At 40.9% G+C, this 21499-nt stretch overlaps 1 protein-coding gene across 1 annotated transcript in view; it reads left to right on the forward strand.

Moving 5' to 3' along the window:
- The first annotated feature begins 32 nt into the window (after positions 1-32).
- Positions 33-21499, forward strand: part of LOC127577987 (sodium/hydrogen exchanger 10-like) — a 160533-nt gene continuing 139066 nt past the window's right edge. The window contains exons 1-3 of the mRNA XM_052029694.1: positions 33-243; positions 6026-6126; positions 7858-7986. Of these exons, the coding sequence (XP_051885654.1) occupies positions 33-243; positions 6026-6126; positions 7858-7986 (441 nt within the window). The remainder of the gene's footprint in view (positions 244-6025; positions 6127-7857; positions 7987-21499) is intronic.

Consider the following 21499-nt stretch of genomic DNA (forward strand, 5'->3'; position numbering starts at 1 on the left):
CCGGACAGGGCGCCATTACAAGAGTGGGAATCATGGACGTGTTGCTCAACGTTACGCGAGGTCTGTCGTGGCGTACTCTGGGCGGAGATGGTGATCAAGTGAATTTTGCCGACTTGGACTTTGGGCCATTTGAAAGGAATGAACAAATAAAGCAAATGATTTTGAAAAGCGCCAAATACGGAATCATCGCCCAAGATCTGCCACACGTCATTCTCTTCATCTTTGGAACTTTTCTATTCGGAGGTAAAATCCTTATGATAGTAATATAAGAACTGCAATTAGCGTTGGCAGAGTGGAGTAAGAAAAGTTTCTCTTTGCAGTTCCAGTTGCCTTTTAAACAAGTCATGCCGTTATTACGGTTTCCTTCAGAGGTGTACGCGGCACCTTTAGGTTGGAAGCCTAGTAGAGGGTCAGACGGGACTCTGAGATTGAGAACATCCGACATTAACTCGAGGTAGTGGTCAGGAGTAGTAGAATAGGAGTTATGTGGAGTTTGTGCGAGAGGTTGGACACAGGTTACCATCTGAACATCGTATGAGTAGGTTGGCAGCACTGAAGCATTAGATGGATTGAGAGGCGTAGAACTGAATGTTGATTTACACTTGGAACCTGATATCATGTCCTAACATGATGTTGATACAGACAAAGGATAATCAATGGAAAACTCTAGTACTAACGCTGTAGAGGCAGAACGCCTTTGCTGGAGATGCTCTACCTTTTGATTGAATAGATCAGAATGAACCATGGAAGTAGTAGCCCACAGTCATCATGGTAGCTGAAGAGAGGTGCCAAAGGAGGATGGTATGTTTAACTGCTGAAGGCTGTTGAGGGAGCAAGAAGATTGAAGTAGGGTAGTGTAAAATGGTTATCATCAAAGTAACTGTAAGCTATTATTTTGGTTAGTTTTGTTATTATGTAAGGGCTGAAACTAAATTGGAGAAATTCAGACATTAAGTTGTGAGGAAGATGGGTATGGATTTTAGAGATAACGTGCTTAAGAGCTTCATAAAGAAAAGGAAAATTGGAGCCAGATGATAGTTTGTAAGGCCAGAAGGCTTGAGTTTTTTTGTTAGGAGAATGAAAAGAGTGGCATCTTTTCCTCAGGAACTGGTCTATCTGGAAAATTCAGTATAAAAGGAGTTAGTGGCAGCAACTCTGGTGCTGAATTGTGCTTGCATGATGATGCGATTTCTGTGCCAGATGGATGTTGACTATTGTAATTCCAGGTGCAATGATCCTTGAGGGCATTATGCAGGAAAGTAAGTCGTATGCTTCTCATTGGCTATTCAACTCAGACAGGCTACCTTTGAACCTCCTTTGGGCTTCCAACTCTGATACTAATCCCTGACTCTGCGTCCTCCTCATTCCATCCAATTGACATCCCCCAAACCTCCAGTGGTTTTCTCTTAAAGGTTACCTGGACCTTACCTGATGCTTTCCTCAGCACATTCTGCAGTAAAACAGTCTACAAAAGAAATGTGTAAAAGTATATTTAATGATGATTGTTGCCTTGAACTTCTGGTGTGGTTGAATTTTGCTCTTCTGTGTCTATAATCCAAAATGACCCTATGGCATTCTGTGCAGTGACCCTTTATCAGACTTCCCTGATTCTAATAAACTTCTGATAATTAATATAAATTCTAATAATTACTATAAACGACAGAATTTTGAAAAGTGTGGATAGAGACTTGGCTCTTTGTGTTCATCTGCACAGCTCCTCAAAGGTGACATGGAAAGTTAGTAAAGTGGGTTTAAAAAATGCTTTTTGCTTGGCTTTATAATCAGAAGAACAGAATTTGTCAGCAGAGGTAATTGTAGAATTTTTTTGTATTTCTGATTAGGCCTCATCTGGAGTATTGTCCATAATTGGGGGCACTGCCCTTTAGCAAAGATTTTTGAAAAGATTAAGGAGATTCGCATGAATATTAAATGGGGACGAAGCACTTCAGTCATGAGAAGTAGTTGTAAAAGTTAAAACTATACAGCTTGGAACTCTGAAGATTAAGAGTTATCTAATGGAAGTTTTCAAGATGGTTAGTTTTGACTGAGGAAAAACTCTTCCTTTTGACAAGTGGGTCGTTAATAGAAGCCATAAATTCTAAACTCATTGGAACTGGAACTTGAGGAGTACAGGCAGTCCCCAGGTTTTGTTCCTGAGAACTGTCTGTAAATTGATTTTTTTCCCCCATATGTCAGAAACTATTTATTGTCTTCCCGTGTGTAGTTAGAATGGAACAGAATGAGAATGTCCCACATCCAATGGCTACTTTTAGTGGCCTTCATCAATGGATGTTACACTGATGAAGTATTTTTACAAAGAAGGCGTGAGAAACAGGTTTGCAAGTGCTGCAAGACTGGTCCTGGGTTGAATGGTGGGAAAGGTTTAGACTGTAGAAGCACAGAGATGGTCTGGTCAGGTGGGCAGAAATGTGGTCTAGAAACACAGAAGGAGGCCACTTGCACCGTTGTCCTTGCTGGTTGAGAAACAGTTCCCAGTCCAATCCCATTATCATTAATACTGCTCTCAGATCTCTTCGTAACTTCCTCTGTTCCTGGAAGAACCACCTCAGTCTCGTACGACTAATCTCCTTCTTCCTCTTTAGTCATCACATCCTTCCTAAAGTGTGGCTCCCATAATTGGACACTACCTAAGCAAGGCTTATTGAGAAAGTAAGGAGGTATGGGATCCAAGGGGACATTGCAATGTGGATCCAGAACTAGCTGGCCCACGGAAGGCAAAGAGTAGTTGTTGAAGGGTTGGATTCTGCATGGAGGTCAGTGACCAGTGGTGTACCTCAGGGATCTGTCCTGGAACCCTTACTCTTTGTGATTTTTATAAACGACCTGGATGAAGAAGTGGAGGGATGGGTTACTAAGTTTGCGGATGACACAAAGGTTGGATGTGTAGTAGATAGTATAGAGGGCTATCAGAGGTTACAGCGGGACAGAGATAGGATGCAAAGTTGGGCTGAGAAGTGGCAGATGCAGTTCAACCCAGATAAGTGTGAAGTGGTTCATTTTGGTAGGTCAGATATGATGGCAGAATATAGTATTAATGGTAGGACTCTTGGCAGTGTGGAGGATCAAAGGGATCTTGGGGTCCGAGTCCATAGGATGCTCAAAGCGGCTGCACAAGTCGACTCTGTGGTTAAGAAGGCATATGGTGTATTGTCCTTCATCAATCGGGGAATCGAATTTAGGAGCCGAGAAGTATTGTTGCAGTTATACAGGACCCTGATCAGACCCCACTTGGAATACTGTGCTCAGTTCTGGTCGCCTCACTACAGGAAAGATGTGGAGGCCATAGAGAGGGTGCAGAGGAAATTTACAAAGATGCTGCCTGGATTGCAGGGCATGCCTTATGGAAGCAGGTTGAGGGAACTTTGCCTTTTCTCCTTGGAACGACAGAGGATGAGGGGGGACCTGATAGAGATTTATAAGATGATGAGAGGCATTGATTGGGTAGATACTCAGAGGCTTTTCCCCAGGGCTGAAATGGTTGCCACAAGAGGACACAGGTTTAAGGTGCTGGGGAGTAGATATAGAGGAGATGTCAGGGGTAAGTTTTTTTACTCAGAGAGTGGTGAGTGCGTGGAATGGGCTGCCGGCAATGGTGGTAGGAGCGGAAACGATAGGATCTTTTAAGAAACTTTTGGATAGGTACATGGAGCTGAGAAAAATAGAGGGCTATGGGTAAGCCTAGTAATTTCTGAGGTAGGGACATGCTCGGCACAGCTTTGTGGGCCGAAAGGCCTGAATTGTGCTGTAGGTTTTCTGTTTCTATGTTTCTATGTTTCTAAGTCTCAATAGAAGAGATTTGCCTTGTCATTTTCCAAAGTAAATCTTTCAAGTGGCCTTCCACTGTGAACTGGCAGCCCTGTGTTCTTAACAGACAATGGTGTCAATTTGATTATTGTGGGGAGGATACATGTTAACAGATTTTTTTTTGAAGAATGGTTGTCTTTTGAAATAACTAGCTCCTACCCTTATTCCATAACTCCTGAAGATATTTGCATTTTGGTAACTAATCTTCCTGTCTTGAAAAATGCTTTAAACATTTTTATGGGAGACTTTGCATTTAGTCAGATTTCCTTAAGTCAGGCCTTCTGTAACCCAGAGAATCCCTGCAATATGAAGAAATGCTTTCATTCACAGTTGCTGGAAACTAAAGTACTCTCCCTGTAAAAATGATGGAAGCTGATTGAAAAGTAAATTTTAAAGAGTGTTATGTGTATGTGAGGATATGAAATTTACGGAAAATGATACTGGTTTCAGCAAAGACTGCTTTCAAAAAACTACCACATTTCCACTTGTGAGATAATCCAAAACCTGGGTCACAAATAACAATTACTAATGATTAGAATAAGGGATTTGGGGCAAACTTCTTTACTTGACTGCACAAAGAATTTGGAACTTGTCACCATAGGAAAACCAGAATAGTACAAAGGGAAGAGGAATTATATGTTGATGGGGTGCAATGAAGTTAGGATTTGGAGGAGGCTTGTGTAAAGCATAAAGCTAAGGATGTTACTAGTTGTGCTGAATGGTTTACTTTTCTATTCTAAGTTTATAATTTACAATATTTACTTGCATGGGGGCCAAAAAGGGATACTTTTTTTTGGTAACTTAATGGGAAAGGGTCAAACGAAGACAAGATGGATCTCTTTGACAAATTTTTTGACAAGAGAAGATGGGGGAAGGACTAGACAAAGATATAGGTTCAGTAGGCAAAGGGATGGGATGTTTGGTGAAGGGCTTTGGGGAAATGGTGGGCATGGAGAAGTTGGGTAGGCGAGTGGAATGTGGCAAAGAATGCTGAAAAGATAGTGTTGATCTTTTTTTGCTATCCAACAGTCCACTACATGTTTTCAGAATTAGAGGGCATGGAAGCAGTAATGGAAAAATATGTTTGGTATTATCTTTGTATTTCTTGATGCTGTGGCTGTTTGCAGTTTTGATGGTGCAAATGAGTGAAATGGAGGTGGCTTCAAAATTTATCTTTCCTTGAAAATTAAGTATTCTTCCTTTCTTACACCTTGGAAGATCTTCATGAGCTTAAAATCTTTTCTGAAGTTTCTCAAACCATTAGTGTGTAATCAAAACAATGTACTTTCTCTCAAAGATGCACTTTTTATTCTTTTAAAATTTATTATCTTGTTTTTCAGAAATTGTGAAGAATTGCTATAGAGAAGGCCAAGGGGGGACAAAAGTACTTCTCAGTATAGCTGGAAGATTAGATGCATTGCATGCACCTAAACTGCTGTATAAGTTTAGCCCACAATCATATCTCTGGGTAAAAAAAAAATCCATGTTAAGGATTTTAGATGAGGTGCATAAATGTAAACTTCATTGAAGACATTTAAAGGCACAAAAGACAATTCAATGTATAAAACTAATTCTAGTATTAAACACTTATTTCAATCTCTGAATTTTGGATTTTCCCCCACCAGTCCTCAGCCATCGCCCTCTCCCAAAACCAGTTAATCAACTGTATTGGCCTCTTGTTGCAGAATTTTCTTTCTAAATTTTCAAGCATTCTCTGTTCCCTATTTCAGAGCACTCTGCGAGCCCTGCAATTGTTAATGCTCTTGTTATGCAGGAGTTGTTAGATAAGTGCCTGAATCCAAAATTTAACATAACATTTTATAATTTGCAATATTACATATAACATTATGCATTCAGCTGTCTTTTGTGGCCTTTAAATGTTTTCATTAAAATTCTTATTGTGGTAATCATGTTCAATATCTCCATTTTTTTGTTTGATATTTTTGTGAAAAACAATGGTGTTTTTATTTTATTGCTGTCATGGATTAATATGTTATTATACTTATTTTAGCATTCTGTTTCTTGAATGGGGCTATTCCTCGAAATATTCCTAGGAGGCAAAATGAAATGATTAGAACAGTTATAAAATGTAAAGTGTTTTTGTAGTTATTCAAGTCCTTGTTTGATTTGAATTGATTTCCGTACCAATGTGGGGTATTTCTATTTAGCTTATGAAAATTTGATGTGCTCTATTTTTCAGCTGTGATCAGAACTCTGCTGAAGAGAATAAAGCTTCCGTACACTGTAATTGTCTGCATGTCCGGTATTGCTTTTGGGGCATTAAGTGTCAAGTATCCATTGGTATGAATCTTAATCCTACTGTAGAGTAATACCTAATTTTGTTAAAATCTTTAAAAAACATTTGTTAAAAGTCATATGGTTGTTTGAATGTCATTCTGTTGGACTTTGATGTTCCCTTCAGAAGCTCAATAAGATTTTGGAACCTTAGCACCTTGTATATCCCTTCACATAATGAAATCTGGGATTCAGGAACCAATCACACTGCAGAATTATCACTGTAGTAGTACTACTTCAACATAGCCTTTTGTCTGAACAAAATATTTAAAGATTCTTGCCAAGGACATTGACGATGTCTGCATGTTATCAAGTATGAATAAGAATTACTATGGTGTTAACAAGAGACATGGTGTTTAGATTGAAGCTGCTTTTTAAGAAGCTTCAATCTAAACACCAAGCTGCATTTTAAGTAGTAGAGTAATGTAGCAGTCCAGTGAATTTTTGGATTATAATTCTAGCATCTGTCAGTTGAATCCCCAGTGAGCATTGGGATTTATGACACTTGGAGCAAACTGGATGTCTGAGGACAAATAGAGACATAAGAGACTGCAGATGTTGGAATCTGGGACAAAAAAAAGCAGATGAAGTCCAGATGAAGGGCCTCAACCCGAAACATCGACTGTCCATTTTCCTCCACGGATGATGCCTGACCCACTGAGTTCCTCCAGCAGTATTTTTATTTGAGAGTAAAAACTATTTGGCATTAAGTCTGCTTAAACTATCTTGGTATCGCAGAGTATGGCATATATTTTAAAATAGAAACTATAAACTAAAGCAGAGTTGTAACTGAAAATTGGAACAATAGTAACATTACAACAATTGCATTGAATGGAGACTACCTACAAAATACAAATTGATTACTTATTTAGGGAAATGGAGTTAGTCAAGGATACGGATTTTGTATAAAATTGATTATTGTTACTTAATTGCAGTCTCCAGATGTGATTGAAAAGTTAAATTCTGTTTTGGCTGGAAGATTGATGCATTGATAGCAAGGTATTCATGTTGTCTGCAGCAGTGGGTTGCAGTGGGATGGGAGAGCTAGGAGGTGATGTGTGCAATCTGTACTCGAGTAAGAAGAATGGAAGATGCGAGTTTGCAGAGCTAGAGTATAATGAAGCCATAGGAAAAACTTCTATGCAAGCATAATGCCTTTGAACTTGAGATGAAGAGAAGCAGCAGATATTACCAACAATAGGTAAAAATGCTGAGGGGAATTATGTATAGGATAAAGTAGCACCATTTTTTTTGTTTTGAAGGTTTATAATGGTGATTTAAAGAAGTCATTGGAGAGAGCTTTTGAAATGTTGTCATGTGACAGTAAATATGTGAATGATGGCTTGGGCTGAAAGGAGAGGGATAGGATTTGAGAATTGAGTGTTGTAATTAAATTAATAGAGTTGGAAGGGAAAGAGTAAAACTGCACTGTTTGGTTATAAGATGATCACATTGTTCAGTAGATTATTAATGGTGTGGTAAATCAGAAAATCATGGTAGATTTCAAGAAGGTCTGAATAAATTTCTAGTGTCGAAGGGGTAAAGGTTATTAGGGAATTGCTGTATAAATAGAAACATATGGATGATTTTAAAGGATAGATTAGATGAGTAGATGGTCTCCTAATACCCAAAACATAATTTTAGCACAGAGTGAATATATGGGGTTGTGTATGCTATGCAATTCTATTTATTATATATTACTACAGATTCATAATTCTTTTATCTGTTTTTTTATAGGTGCGCAAGTACAGTGAAACTATTGCAAACATCAATCCATTGCTGCTTATTCATACATTTATGCCAGTTTTGATATTCAGCAGTGCATTTGAAATTGAATCTCACATATTTTTGAAGTCACTTTCACAGGTCTGTTTCTAAACTTTCTTTTTGTGTTTCTACACTCTAGATATCTATGTTGTAGTTCCTCATTAACTTATTGAAATTAACACTGCATAGAAAATACAAGTATAATGCATTTACAGATGTATTGCAGATTTTAAATTGACTATAAATCTACATTTGAATATGTACTTGGCTTTATATTGATATTTGGAGTATAAAAGTACGATTGGCTTTAAACAAAAACAGATGGCCTCAATGTGGGGTATGTCTCTTGATCACCTGCTCTGTTCTAATTACCACTTCACGGTGCTGGGAGTAAATGGGAAGGAGTCAAATGACGCTAGTAAGTTTGAATGAAGGAGAAACTTGTAAACTATGTCAGAAGTCGGTCTAGAACTTAAGGTTATCAGCAGCAGTCGTGGGATTCAAATTCAAGTCATTAAATTTAATGTGGAATAATAAGATAATATTGGAAATAATGACCATAAAATTACTGGATTAGTGTTTATAAACCCCATCTGGTTCACGAAAATTCTTAAAAGTTGTTAAAATTCTTAAAGTTGTTAAAAGTCAACAGGCTAACTGCAACCTGACCTATAAATCTAGAAATGCTAGTATCTGGTAAGTTGTCCTTGGCTCTTCTCTTTGAATGTTATTAGCTTCCAAAGTAAACTCAAATGCCGGCTTTTCTTTTAATGTATAACAACAGTAAAGGAACTTCTTTGGAAAAGTGTTCATAATGTGACAGAATTTCACTTCAGTTCAATAATATTCTTGTCCAAAACTGGTCTTAAACCTAAGCTAGTATGAAGGGCAAGATGGTTGATGAGTGGGAAATTGGATTAAAAGTTATGGTGAAAGTTGTCCAATAGTATATGGTTAAGGAACTACTCAAAGATGCATTCTATTGAGCAATAAGATTGTATAGGAAGTGTCATCTTTGGCTAACTATAGATAGAGGATGGTGGTTTTTTTGAGAAGAGGCTTATAAATGTCATAAAGTATATAGCATGTTTGAGGGCTTGGATGATTTTGAAAAATTGATAAAGGGGAAAATATTGATTATGAGAGCTGATTATAATTGATCATATTAGCTAGGACACCAGGAGGATTTCCTACCACCTTTAAATACTGTCGTATAATCTTTTATATCACCTTTGGAGGTCTTTGTGATGTTATTGTGAAAGAAAGTACATTTTGCAGTGCTGACCTCCCTGGATATTGCACTGACATATCAGTGTTTATATTGCGGTTTCATCTCTGGATTTGCCCTTGGGATCTCATGTTTTAATTCAGAGGTAAGGATACAGTCACTGAACCAAGGATGGTCCTATTGCAGCCATGCAGCAGTACCACACAGAGCCCACCATCTTGGCTCCAAAAAATATATAAATAACAAAAAGAATTCCTGTGTTTGAAGTGTTCATTTATGATATTTATGAAATGTTGGATGGTCAAGGGATTTGTGCCTGGAATTTGATTGTGCTTTCACCATTTTGTGATGTAAATTAGAGGCCTACAGATCTAATACACAGGGCAACATGTGACACATTCTTCACTAAAACTGCCTGGATTGCTATGTTGGACCCATAAGGATGCCTGCCCAAAATGTTAAAGCATACGTTCAATAAGGTTTAAATCTGATCTGCTCTCCCCTCATTTAGGAACAGTGTGTCAAGCATCCTTGTATTATCAAGGAGGCTATCACAGAGCTATGTCACTTACTATAATCACAACTAGAATAGTAAATATTCAATTCCACTTTCTGTGGTTGTCAAGATCACTATGGCAATTAAACTTTTTGCAGTGTGCTTCATTCTGGCTAGGGCAGCTGATATTAGCAACATCTAATTGGTTGTAAACTGCGATAGTCTTGATGTCACAGATTTTCAAAGCAAGGAAAAAATGCATCACTTTCTAATAGATACAGTGGACAAGGATGAGAGAACATAAGGTTAAACCGGGGTCATGATGACATACAGTATGTTGCATCTATGCTGCCTTCTGTGCTCTGTTGTTTCTCTCACTACTTTGTTAATAGAGATTCCATTCCTGAGTAGCTTTTTTACATCCCGTCACATAGATCCATGGTTGGATTCCTGATACTTCTCGTTGTTCACTCATCCTGTGCCAGATGTCCACAAGAAGAGCCATGGTTGTTTTGATCATTTGAGATGTTCCTTAGACTTGACCCTCAGCCATCATCATTTAAAATATTTACTTAGCTCAACCCTTTTTAGAACAAGTGATTATTACTTCACTTAAGCAGTTTGATTGTTAAAGCACTGATGGTCCTTTTTGCTAAATATATAATTAGAATGCCCACATTATTTTCACAATCTGCAGTGATCAGTCTCCCAGATTATGCTTCATAAATTAGCACCTGCCAGAATTTGTCTACATCATAGCCTGCTTGACAATTATTCTCTAACTTAATATTCATTATATCACAGCACATATTCATGAAATCTTGTTTGCAGATCTTTTTGTTCCTGTTACCCTTTAATTTTGTTCCAAGATCTTTGATTCTTGCTGGCCTCTTATTTACTCTGGCTGTTACATCATCATTGGTGATAAAGGTTTCAGTTGTTTCACCTTGTTGGTTGTAACGTACCAGGCAGTCTGGAACTAGCATCAGATGCCTTGGGATGAATCGTGCATGCAGTGGTGCCTCAAACTGATTTTTGCGTCTTTTTTTTGGTAATGCAGAAGATTTGCTTCAGGTCTGGACAGTGCATATTGGTATTATTAATATGCACTGTCCAGATGCCCATGTCAATATGCACTGTCCAGATGCCCTTGTCAATATGGCAAATAGCAGACTGGATCATAATGTGAATGTGATTCCTATCTGCCATATTGGAGATCAGTTAATGCTTGTGGAAAGTAATGGTTATAATTTGAAATATATTTTGGATTGTTAAGTCTTTTGGGGAGTTCTCCAGGCAGTTATTTAAAATCACATGGGCTTGATACTTTCAAACAAAAAGAGTTATCTAATTTCTAAATTGGAAATTTCCTGCAGCATTTTAAGAAAGCAAATGGATTTTTGGTAAATAAAAGAGGAAGAATGGAAATTTACTTGCAGTTTAGCAAAACAATATTCTAAACTGTTTATTTACTTGTACTGCAATGGAGTTTATCAAGTGCAGATATATAGGGGCACATGCTCGGTAGTCATGCTGTTATGCATGCTATATAGAATAAATAACTGAGCTTCCTTTGTGGGTAACAAATCATTGGTGCATTCTAGGTGCGGGACTCTCCAATAAGACATCTTAAGGTTACAGAAAATTACACAAGTTAAGGAACTGTTGGTGTTTAAGTGACTAAGAATATTTGTATTCTTTGGAAGAGTTTATGGAACAAGGTGTGATGAATGCAGATTTCTACATTTATAAGCCTACATTGTACCCAGATGTTCTATTGCTAGAAAAATACATAATAGAATAATAAGCATGGTGAATTATGGCTGTTTTGATATCCATCACAATGCTCCATGGCAGGATGGGATAGATGAGAGTACCTTGGCTCATTGAGGTGATGTAGGAAGGGGAATAGTTATGCTCTCTTTTCCTTTTTGTGGAGGCTATAGAATGCTGAATGTGAAAAGGAATTCACCACTCATGAATGGATGTTACACTCCCCACTGCTTAGTGCAGCATAAAATTGAATGACTTCACCCGTAGGGGAAATTTGAGGTTGATGCATTCAATATGTATACAAGCCCATAACCCTGTAATATCATTTTCTGCTTATTTCCAGATTATAACATTATTTCCCTTTTAAATTGTGGTCAATATTATAACCTTTTGGTTCCAAATCCTATTGTAGTGGCTGCTACCACGATGTGAAAGTAAGACACTAGTCAATGAGCTGCAGAACAAAACTGATTTATTTTCCCGCCTTGCGCGGGCCTTTTAAGAGGGACGGTTCCCATCCACCGAAATGACGTATGCGCTACGTCATCAAACTTTTCCCGCATGCGGGTTCTCCCCGTCGCTCGGGGAAGATGAAGGCCCAGCGCCATCTTGGGCCTCGCCGCTCCGACGATGCGTGACCCGGCCGCTGAGCCGGTTCGCTTGCTCGGATGGTGAGTCGCTACACAAACCCCCCCCCAAGGTTTGTGGGCTGTGCGAGCCGTTGCTTAGGAGGTCGGCCTCTGCGTCGCAGTGTTGGGACCTTGACCGGTTGTTGTAGATCTAAATGGGCCGGTTTGAGGCGGTCCGTCATGAAAACCTCTTCCTTGCCCCCAATGTCCAAAATAAAGGTAGACCCATTATTCCTGATGACTCGGAACGGCCCCTTGTATGGTCATTGCAACGGTGCCTGGGCTGTGCCCCTGCAAATGAAAATGAACTTACAGTCTCGTAGTTCCTTGGACTCACAGGATGGGGCTGGACCATGCTGCGAAGTGGGAATCAGTGCCAAGCTGCCGAGCCTCTCACGCAGTCTTTCCTGGACTGCCATGGGTTGTTACTCTTGGCCCCGAAGGGCAGGTATGAAATCCCCTGGGACGACCAGGGGCGCACCATACACGAGTTCAGCTGACGAAGCGTGGAGATCTTCCTTGGGGGCAGTGCGTATGCCGAGCAGGACCCAAGGCAGTTCGTCGACCCAGTTAGGACCCTTCAGGCGGGCCATCAGGGCTGATTTCAGATGGCGGTGGAAACGTTCCACCAACCCGTTTGATTGAGGGTGGTAGGCCGTGGTGGCGTGCAGCTGCGTCCCTAGCATGTTCGCTAATGCAGACCAGAGGCTGGAGATAAACTGGGTGCCCCTGTCTGAAGTGATGTGGGCCGGAACACCAAAACGCGAGATCCAAGTTGTGAGCAGCACCCGGGCGCAGGAATCAGTCACGATGTCGGATAGAGGGGTTGCCTCTGGCCACCTCGTGAACCGGTCCACGATGGTAAGGAGGTACCGGGCTCCTCTTGAAACTGGCAGAGGACCAACGAGGTCGACGTGGATGTGGTCGAACCTTCTACGGGTAGGCTTGAACTGCTGTGGCGGGACCTTGGTGTGCCGTTGGATTTTTTATGTCTGGCAGTGCAGACAAGTCCTGGCCCACTCACTGACCTGTTTGCGCAGGCCGTGCCGGACGAACTTGCTGGCGACCAGTTGGACAGTTGATCTGATGGACGGGTGCGCCAACCCGTGTACCGGGTCGAAAATGCGTTTCCGCCAGGCTGCAGGAACTATAGGGCGGGGCTGACCTGTTGCGATGTCGCAAATGAGGGTCTGCTGACCTGAACTAACTAAGAAATCTTGGAGCTGCAGGCCCGAGACTGCGGTTCTGTAGCTGGGCAGCTCATCGTCAGATTGCTGTGTGTCAGCCAGGGCCATGTAGTCTACACCCAGGGACAGGCTGGATGGTCGGTCTGGAAAGCACGTCAGCAACAACATTGTCCTTTCCAGAGACATGTTGGATATCCGTTGTGAATTCGGAAATGTAGGACAAATGTCACTGCTGACAAGCCGACCAGGGATCGGAGACCTTGGAGAAGGCGAAGGACAAACGCTTATGGTCAGTGAAAGCGGTGAAAGGCCTGCCTTCTAAAAAGTACCGCAAATGCTGGACCACCAGGTACAAGGCTAAAAGTTCCCGATCAAAAGCACTGTATTTCAGTTCGGGTGGTCTAAGGTGCCTGCTGAGAAACACCAAGGGTTGCCAACGGCCTTCGATTAGTTGTTCCAGTACCCCACCAGCCGTGGTGTTGGATGCGTCCACCGTGAGGACAGCTGGGACGTCTGTCCTAGGGTGTACCAGAATCACGGCATCCGCCAGGGCGTCCTTGGCCTTAATGAAGGCATCAGCAGCCTCGTCGTTCCAGGTGATGTCCTTGCCCTTGCTAGACATCAGCGAGAACAAAGGGCACATGATACGGGCTGCTGCAGGGATGAACCGATGGTAAACGTTGACTATCCCCAGGAATTCCTGCAAGCCTTTGACTGTGTTGGGACAGGCAAAATGGCAGATAGCGTCTACCTTGGCAGGTAGGGGTGTTGCTCCTTCACTGGTGATTCTGTGGCCGAGGAAATTGATAAGAGTCGAGTCCGAATTGGCACTTGGCCGGTTTGATAGTGAGGCCGAAATCACGGAGATGGGAGTACAGTTGGCGGAGGTGGGAATGGTGTTCTTGGTGGTCACGGCTGGTGATTAGTATATCATCTAAGTAAATGAACATGAAGTCCAGGTCGCAGCCTACTGCGTCCATCAGCTGCTGGAAAGTCTGCACGGTGTTCTTAAGGCCAAACGGCATTCGAAGGAATTCGAAGAGGCCGAATGGAGTGATAAGCGCAGTTTTGGGGATGTCGTCAGGGTGGACCAGGATTTGGTGGTATCCCCTGACGAGGTCCACCTTGGAGAAGATGTGGGCCCTGTGTAGGTTTGCCGCGAAGCCCTGGATGTGAGGGACTGGTTTAGGTACGCGTTGGGCCTGCAGTCTGGCAATTTGGCTGACACATGATCCGCTCTTGCGTTTGGCCTTCCGCAGGACATCTGCCCGGGCAGCTACCTCACGTGGGTTGCTGAAATCGGCGTCGGCCAACAGCAGGTGAATGTCGTCGGGTAGTTGTTCGAGAAAGGCCTGTTCGAACATTAGGCAGGGCTTGTGTCCCTCAGCCAAGGCCAGCATCTCGTTCATCAGGGCTGATGGGGATTCCCCCAGGCCGTCGAGATGAAGCAGGCGGGCAGCGCATTCGCGACGGGAGAGGCTGAAGGTCCGAATAAGAAGGTCTTTGAAAGCCGGGTACTTATCCTCCTCCGTAGGAGACTGGATGAAGTCTCCGACCTGGGCAGCTGTCTCCTGGTCCAGAGAGCTGACCACGTGGTCGTACTTTATAGACTCGGAGGTGATCTGCCGAAGTTGGAATTGTGCTTCGGCCTGGTCGAACCAGACGCGGGGCCGAAACGTCCAAAAGGTGGGCAGCTTGAGTGCCACTGCATTGGCTGCTGCATTGTCGTCCATTGTGTGGGTCCAAAATCCGTTTGGACTGTCGGGGTCACCAATGTAGCGGCTGCTACCGCAATGTGAAAGTAAGACACTAGTCGATGAGCTGCAGAACAAAACTGATTTATTTTCCTGCCTTGCGCGGGCCTTTTAAGAGGGACGGTTCCCGCCCACCGAAAACGGAAATGACATATGTGCTACGTCATCAAACTTTTCCCGTGTGCGGGTTCTCCCGTTGCTAGGGGAAGATGAAGGCCCAGCGCCACCTTGGGCCTCGCCACTCCGACGCGCGACCCGACTGCTGAGCCAGTTCGCTTGCTCGGACGGTGAGTCGCTACACTGTGTTAATTTTAATATTTGGGTCCTATGGGTGCCAATCAGTTTCAATGTGTATTTTTGAGTCATGCTGAATGTTATATTGGTGTGGGTGCACACATCTAATACTTGCTGGAACTATGCAATGAAGGCAGATCATGATGTTAGTCAGCATTTGAAACTCATTGCTCCAACCAATGCCTTATCTTGAATTTAACTTTTAAGTGTTCAGTAGGATGTGCTCACCATTGCTATTTAAGGGGATTATTAACTCTGCAGGATGATTGATGATTAGAATTGTTGCAGATACCGATAGAAATTACAAGTGTTTGGTGCTTTCTGGAGGCCTTGATGCAACTGGCAATTCCAATTGTGCAAGGTGCACAGCTGCTCGTAGCAGATATCTATTGGTAGTCTAACATTCTCTCATGAAGCTTAAGCTCCTGAAATGTATTCCTTCAGTTGTACTATGGAATAGAGTGGCAGAGCAACTAGCACAAGCTGTAAAGGAGCTCTCTTCCCTTGTTCAGTGTTGCTTCTGCCATTGGCTCTTATAAGATCTGTTTGCCATATGCCAGGAAGGAGTATAGACAAGTTGAACTAGATACTGATTTTGATACTGCATCTTAGGCTGTTTTACTCTTACTCCAGTCAATCTGTGCCCTTTGCCTACACACAAGCCTGAAAATGAGTAAACCTTGACTGTGATGGTAGATAAGATTTGGGCTGAATTTGAACTCTTTGTGAGCAAACTCACTGAGGTTGAGAGAGACCTTGATTTTCAGAACCCCAATGTGACTACACTTTGCCAGCATCCTGTTTCCGGGGAGCAACTTGGATAAGATGCTTCCTTTCAGAATAGTGATGTACCAGAGCAAGAAAAAAGTAGGAATAATTAAGGATGAAACCAGCAATTTATCTAAAACAAAAATGTGATTACAGTTGATGCCATGTGTCAAGTCATTTTTATAATGGAATGAGATAAGGGCTTTGTATTTGTGGCAGAGGTTGTGAAGGGTTTGTGTAGAATTTTATTGCATGACCCAATTGAATGAGTAAAAGGTAGGAAAGGCTAAATGCTTTACTACTGTTTCAGACGGAGTTAAATTTGTGTGTTGGATTATAAATTTAAGAGATTTTCTAGAGTTGTATTTCTCTAGGTGGTTTAGTATTGGAGAACTACTCTTCTTATTTTTTTCAGAACCCTTCATGTAAGGGTATCATTGCTTTAATCGAAGCACAGCCTGATTATCTAACTTAAGAAATGTGAGCAGGCATGGGTAATATGGACACCTTGAACCTGCTCCACTATTCATTGAGATAATAACTGATGTAATCTTAGCCTTGGTTGTACCTTCCTGCCTGTTTCCCATAACTCTTGACCAAAAGTATGTCTCAGTGTTGCGTACCAGCAACAAAAGAAACACGCCGAGTCATGTATAAGTGTTAGAAACTATTTTATTAATAACTACTTATGATGATAATAATAAAAATGTTAGATATTACACAGTAACTCCCAAAACTAAACTCGAAGTGTGTGTGTGGTAAATTCCCAAACTCCAAGTCCAGGAATAGTTCTCAAAATTCAGTTCAGCAAGCCATAAAGTGAAACGTGAGCAAAGGCTTTTGCAAAACCACCGTTGACTGAAGAGAAAATGTAGAGAGAAAATAGAGAGAAATTATGAAATCCAAATGTTCAACGATGGAACCCATACAACACCTCAGTCACTGATGATCTCCAGTGCTTTGTTCCAAAGTATCTGCCACCCCGAAAGGCACTCAAGACGTGGCCGTCTACAGAAATACCTGTTTCCTTCTACAGGTTAACAACAAAGTGGACTCCACTGGATTATTCCAAAAATCCATACGTGGATTGTAGGGGCACAGTTATTGTTTTTCATCCATCGATACAGAGACCAGCAGGGAGGGTGGCTCTCTTCCTCTCTCTTTTCTGACTGAACCAAAACGTCAGCATGTCGTTATCTCCTGTTGTTGTTGTAATCACACACACACACACACACACACACACACACACACACACACAACTGTACTGTGTCTTAAAGGGACATTCACCAAATAGTAACCTAATCCGTAATATTGGCCTTGAATAAATCTAATGATTCATTATCTACAGCTCTCTTGTGGAGCCAGAGGTTTGCAGAATGAAATCCCATCAAATCTGTTTTAAATGGACACTCCCTTATTCTGGAACTATGTGGCCTAGTTCTACAGTTCCTCCATGAGGGGAAACATCCTTTCGGTTCTACCTTGTGAATCTGCCTCGATCTTTGTTTCAATAAGATCACATTTCATTCTTCGAAACTCCAGTGAATACAGACCAAAGAGCTTTTCCTTATAAGACAATCCCTTCATTCCCAAGAATTAACCTAATGACCCTTCTCTGTATTGCCTCCAATACAAGCATATCCCAGGTATGGTCTCGCCAATCCCCTCTATAGCTGTAGCAGGATTTCCCTACTCTTATAATCCATTCCAATTGTAATTAAGAGCAACATTCTATTTGCTTTCTTAATTCCTGTGCTTGCAAGTTATCTTTGACTTTTATGTATATAGTTTTCCATAGTGTCTTTCCATTTAAACAGTATTCTGCTCGTCAGTCCTTCCTGTCAAAGTGGACAACCTCGCGTTTCCCCATGTTGAACTCAATCTACTGAATTTTTGTCCACTAAAAATACCTATCTGAGCAGACTTTCTCTGCCCTTTTCTCAACTTGCTTTCCCAGTCGTCTTTGTATTATTTTTTAAAAGAAAAAGGCTGCAGTATACTTGGTCCCTTCATCTAAGACACGAATATAGATAGCAAATAGGATCACAAGAAACTGCAGAGAGTTGTGGACACAGCCCAGCAGATCACGGAAGCCAGCCTCCACTCCATGGACTCTGTCGATATCTCTCATTGCCTTGGTGAAGCAGCCAGCACAATCAAAGACCCTACCCACTCAAGTCATTCTCTCTTCTCCCCTCTCCCATCAGGCAGAAGATGCAGGAGCCCGAGGGCACATACCACCAGGCTCAAGGACAGCTTCTATCCCACTGTGATAAGACGATTGAACTGTTCCCTTATCCAATGAGATAGGCTCTGGACCTCACAATCTACCTTGTTATGACCTTGCACCTTATTGTTTACCCGCACTGCACTTCGCTGTAGCTGTGACATGTTACTGTGTATTCAGTTATTGTTTTTACCCTATAGTACCTCAATGCACTGTAATGAATTGATCTGTACGATATGTAAGACAAGTTTTTCACTGTACCTTGGTACAAGTGACACTAGTAAACTAATACCACTGATCCCTGTGGCACCAAAAGAAATTCGTTACAGCTTGCCAACCTGAAAATGACCCATTTTTCTCAATTCCTTTTTTTGTCTCTTCATGAGCTAATCTCCTATACATGCTGATATACAAGTCCCAGCACCCAATCCCGATGTCTTCTGTGGTAACCTTTTTATGCCATCTTGTGCCTTCTGAAAATCCAAATACACCGCATTTATTGGTTCCCTTTTATGTATCCTGCTTGTTACATCCTTGGAGCACTAATAAACTTTGTCATGTGTAATTTCACTTTCGTACAATCAAAGAGAGTCAACATGGTTTTATTAATTTTTCTGAATGTTCTACTACTGTTTCTTTAATGTTTACTATACTGATCATAATCGGTGCCTTGGGCAAACCAGAAAGTAGATTTTAAAAAACCAATAGTATATTATGGCTAAAGTATTGGGGAAATAGTAGACGTACATCTACTCTGCTAAATAAGAATATTTGTGCGCTAATTTATTTTGTTGTCTCTCCCATAGTGGAGATTAATCGTTGCCATGGTGTGTTGGCTGTCAATCCTGCACTGCATTTGCCTCTATGATAAGTATAGGTCAAAAGGTGACATTTGTGGCAGCCTCAATTGTACTGATTCTTTTCCAGTGTATGAGTTGATTCTTGCTGCTTCTCTATTGTGCCCCTGAAGGCATTGCTTTTTACTTAAAGCATGGCAGATTTTCCTGAATCTACATTTGCTGTAAATGTTTATCTAAATTGGTACTTGCTTTCCAGTTGATCTTTATCCAACTGAGATTCTTAATCTATAAAAAAAGAACTTACAAATGCAAGGACCATAATGCATATCCGTCCAATACTCTTGCAGCATCCATGTAGAAAATGTCAACTGGACAAGTAAAGGAAGAGGACATTTTGATATGCACACCATATCTAAAGTGTTCTAAACATTAAACATCTAAGGTGTTCTAAAGTGCTTTACATACAACTAACTATATTTGAATTGTAGTCACACTTTTTATTGTAGGAAGTGCAGCAGACAATTTGTACACTTTCACAAGCAGTATAACTGGATAACTTTATTTAGGTGATATTGATTGAGAAATAAATATTAACCAGAATACCAGGATGAATCCTTCGCCTTTTAAAATTATGATTTCTCTTCCTCCAAAAAATTTGTTGAATCAGAAATATTTCAAAATGGTTATTTTTCTGTAATATCTCTACATTCAAATAGCTGGTGCATGATCCAATTGTCTCAGGTTGCTCTGGGCATAAATTTATTTCAATTAACTAAACTTTGTAAAGCATGACAGTTGAACATCCAGTGCACTATGAATGGGAAGGATTATAAAATGGTGCCTGCTACTCAAAGTATGCTTTTTAAAAAAAAAGCAGGAAATTTAATGGAAATATTATACTGTAGGTACCTGCTCATAATCCTGTCATAAGAAATTTTTAGTCTCTCTGGTTTTGTTCTGTTTTTATTATTGAAGGCTAAAATTTCATGTGTTTTACCAACCACTCCCTCAATACTTCTGAGCACTTTTGAGGATTTATGCACGTGTATGTCTAGGCCCTTCTGTTTCAGTACCATCTTTAGAATGCTATTTAGTGCACATTATCTTAGTCTTATTCCCAAAGGGTGTACCTCGTGCTTCTTCATATTAAATTCCTTCTGCTACTTACCAGCCTTTTGATGTCCTCTTGCACTATTATTATCCTTTTCACTGCTTACCACACTTCCAAACTTTCTGTCATTTGCAAGTTTGGAAATTTGACCCAGCACACATTATGATGACTTGGTTATGTATCTGAAAATGGGTGGTCCCTGGGTAACACAGTTGTCCTTCATTTTCGAATCTGCTTTTAGCCAGTTTCTTATCTGTGCTATTGACCTTTTCATTCCTCAGGCCTCAAGTTTTCTAAGTAGCCTTTGTCTTCTGAAAATCCACCTGGAATATAAAAGGCGCTGTCCTTTCTTATTTCCCTATGATGTATTTAAAATTTCACTTGGGTTAGTCAAGTATTACTTGTTGTTAAGGCTGGCTCTCCCTTCTCAACTCAAACTTCTCCATGTGCCTGTTTGTTTTCCCCAATTACTGTTTCCAGATGTTTCCTCGCAACCAAAGTTAAACCAACAGCCTTTAATTGTCCAACATGTCCTTGCAAACATTTTGAACAAAAATATTCATTTGCCATTTTCCAGTCCTGTGGCATTTTCTCTGCATCTATGGAGGATTTGAGGATTATGGCAAACCCTTCTGTAATCTTCCCCTCTCACATGGACTAGGTGACTTATTTACTTAGATGAAGTAGTAATGGAATGATCTATTTTCTTTCCTTTCCCATCTACAACATTACGACAGCATCTTCTTTTACCCATTTGTGATCCATATCGCTTTTTGTTTTCCTTGCATGTCAAGCTTGGTCTTGATATTTTGAGTTAACCTAGCATCTGTAGCCTTTTGGAAAACTAAGTTTCAGAATGCTCAGTGGGGTAGAGTGCTTCATGATTTCTCTCCTAAATTTCTGTCCTAAATCTTATCTTGTAAAATTATCCTAATTTTAATATCTCGGTATCTTATTCTGGAGTTCTCACTGGAGGAAATAGATTTTATTTCTATCAACTATGTTAGGGGCTATTCTATCAACTTTTCAGATAAGTGTGAGATAATACATTTTGGAAAGTCAAATTCAGATAGGACTTTCACAGTGAATGGGAGGCCCCTGGGGAGTGTGGCAAAACAGAGACACCTTGGAGTACAAGTACATGGTAGCCTGAAAGTGGAGTCACTGGTACAAAAACAACTTTTAAAAGGCAGTTGGACAGATACATGGATTGGAAAGGTTTAGAAGGTTATGGGCCAAATGCTGGCAAATGGGACAAGCTTGGATAGGGTATCTTGGTTGGCATGGACCACTTGGGCTGAAGGGCCTGTTTCTGTGCTTGTATAACTCTGTTTTTACAGAGTGG

Source organism: Pristis pectinata, chromosome 14, assembly GCF_009764475.1.
Source record: "Pristis pectinata isolate sPriPec2 chromosome 14, sPriPec2.1.pri, whole genome shotgun sequence".
Classification (NCBI taxonomy): domain Eukaryota; kingdom Metazoa; phylum Chordata; class Chondrichthyes; order Rhinopristiformes; family Pristidae; genus Pristis; species Pristis pectinata.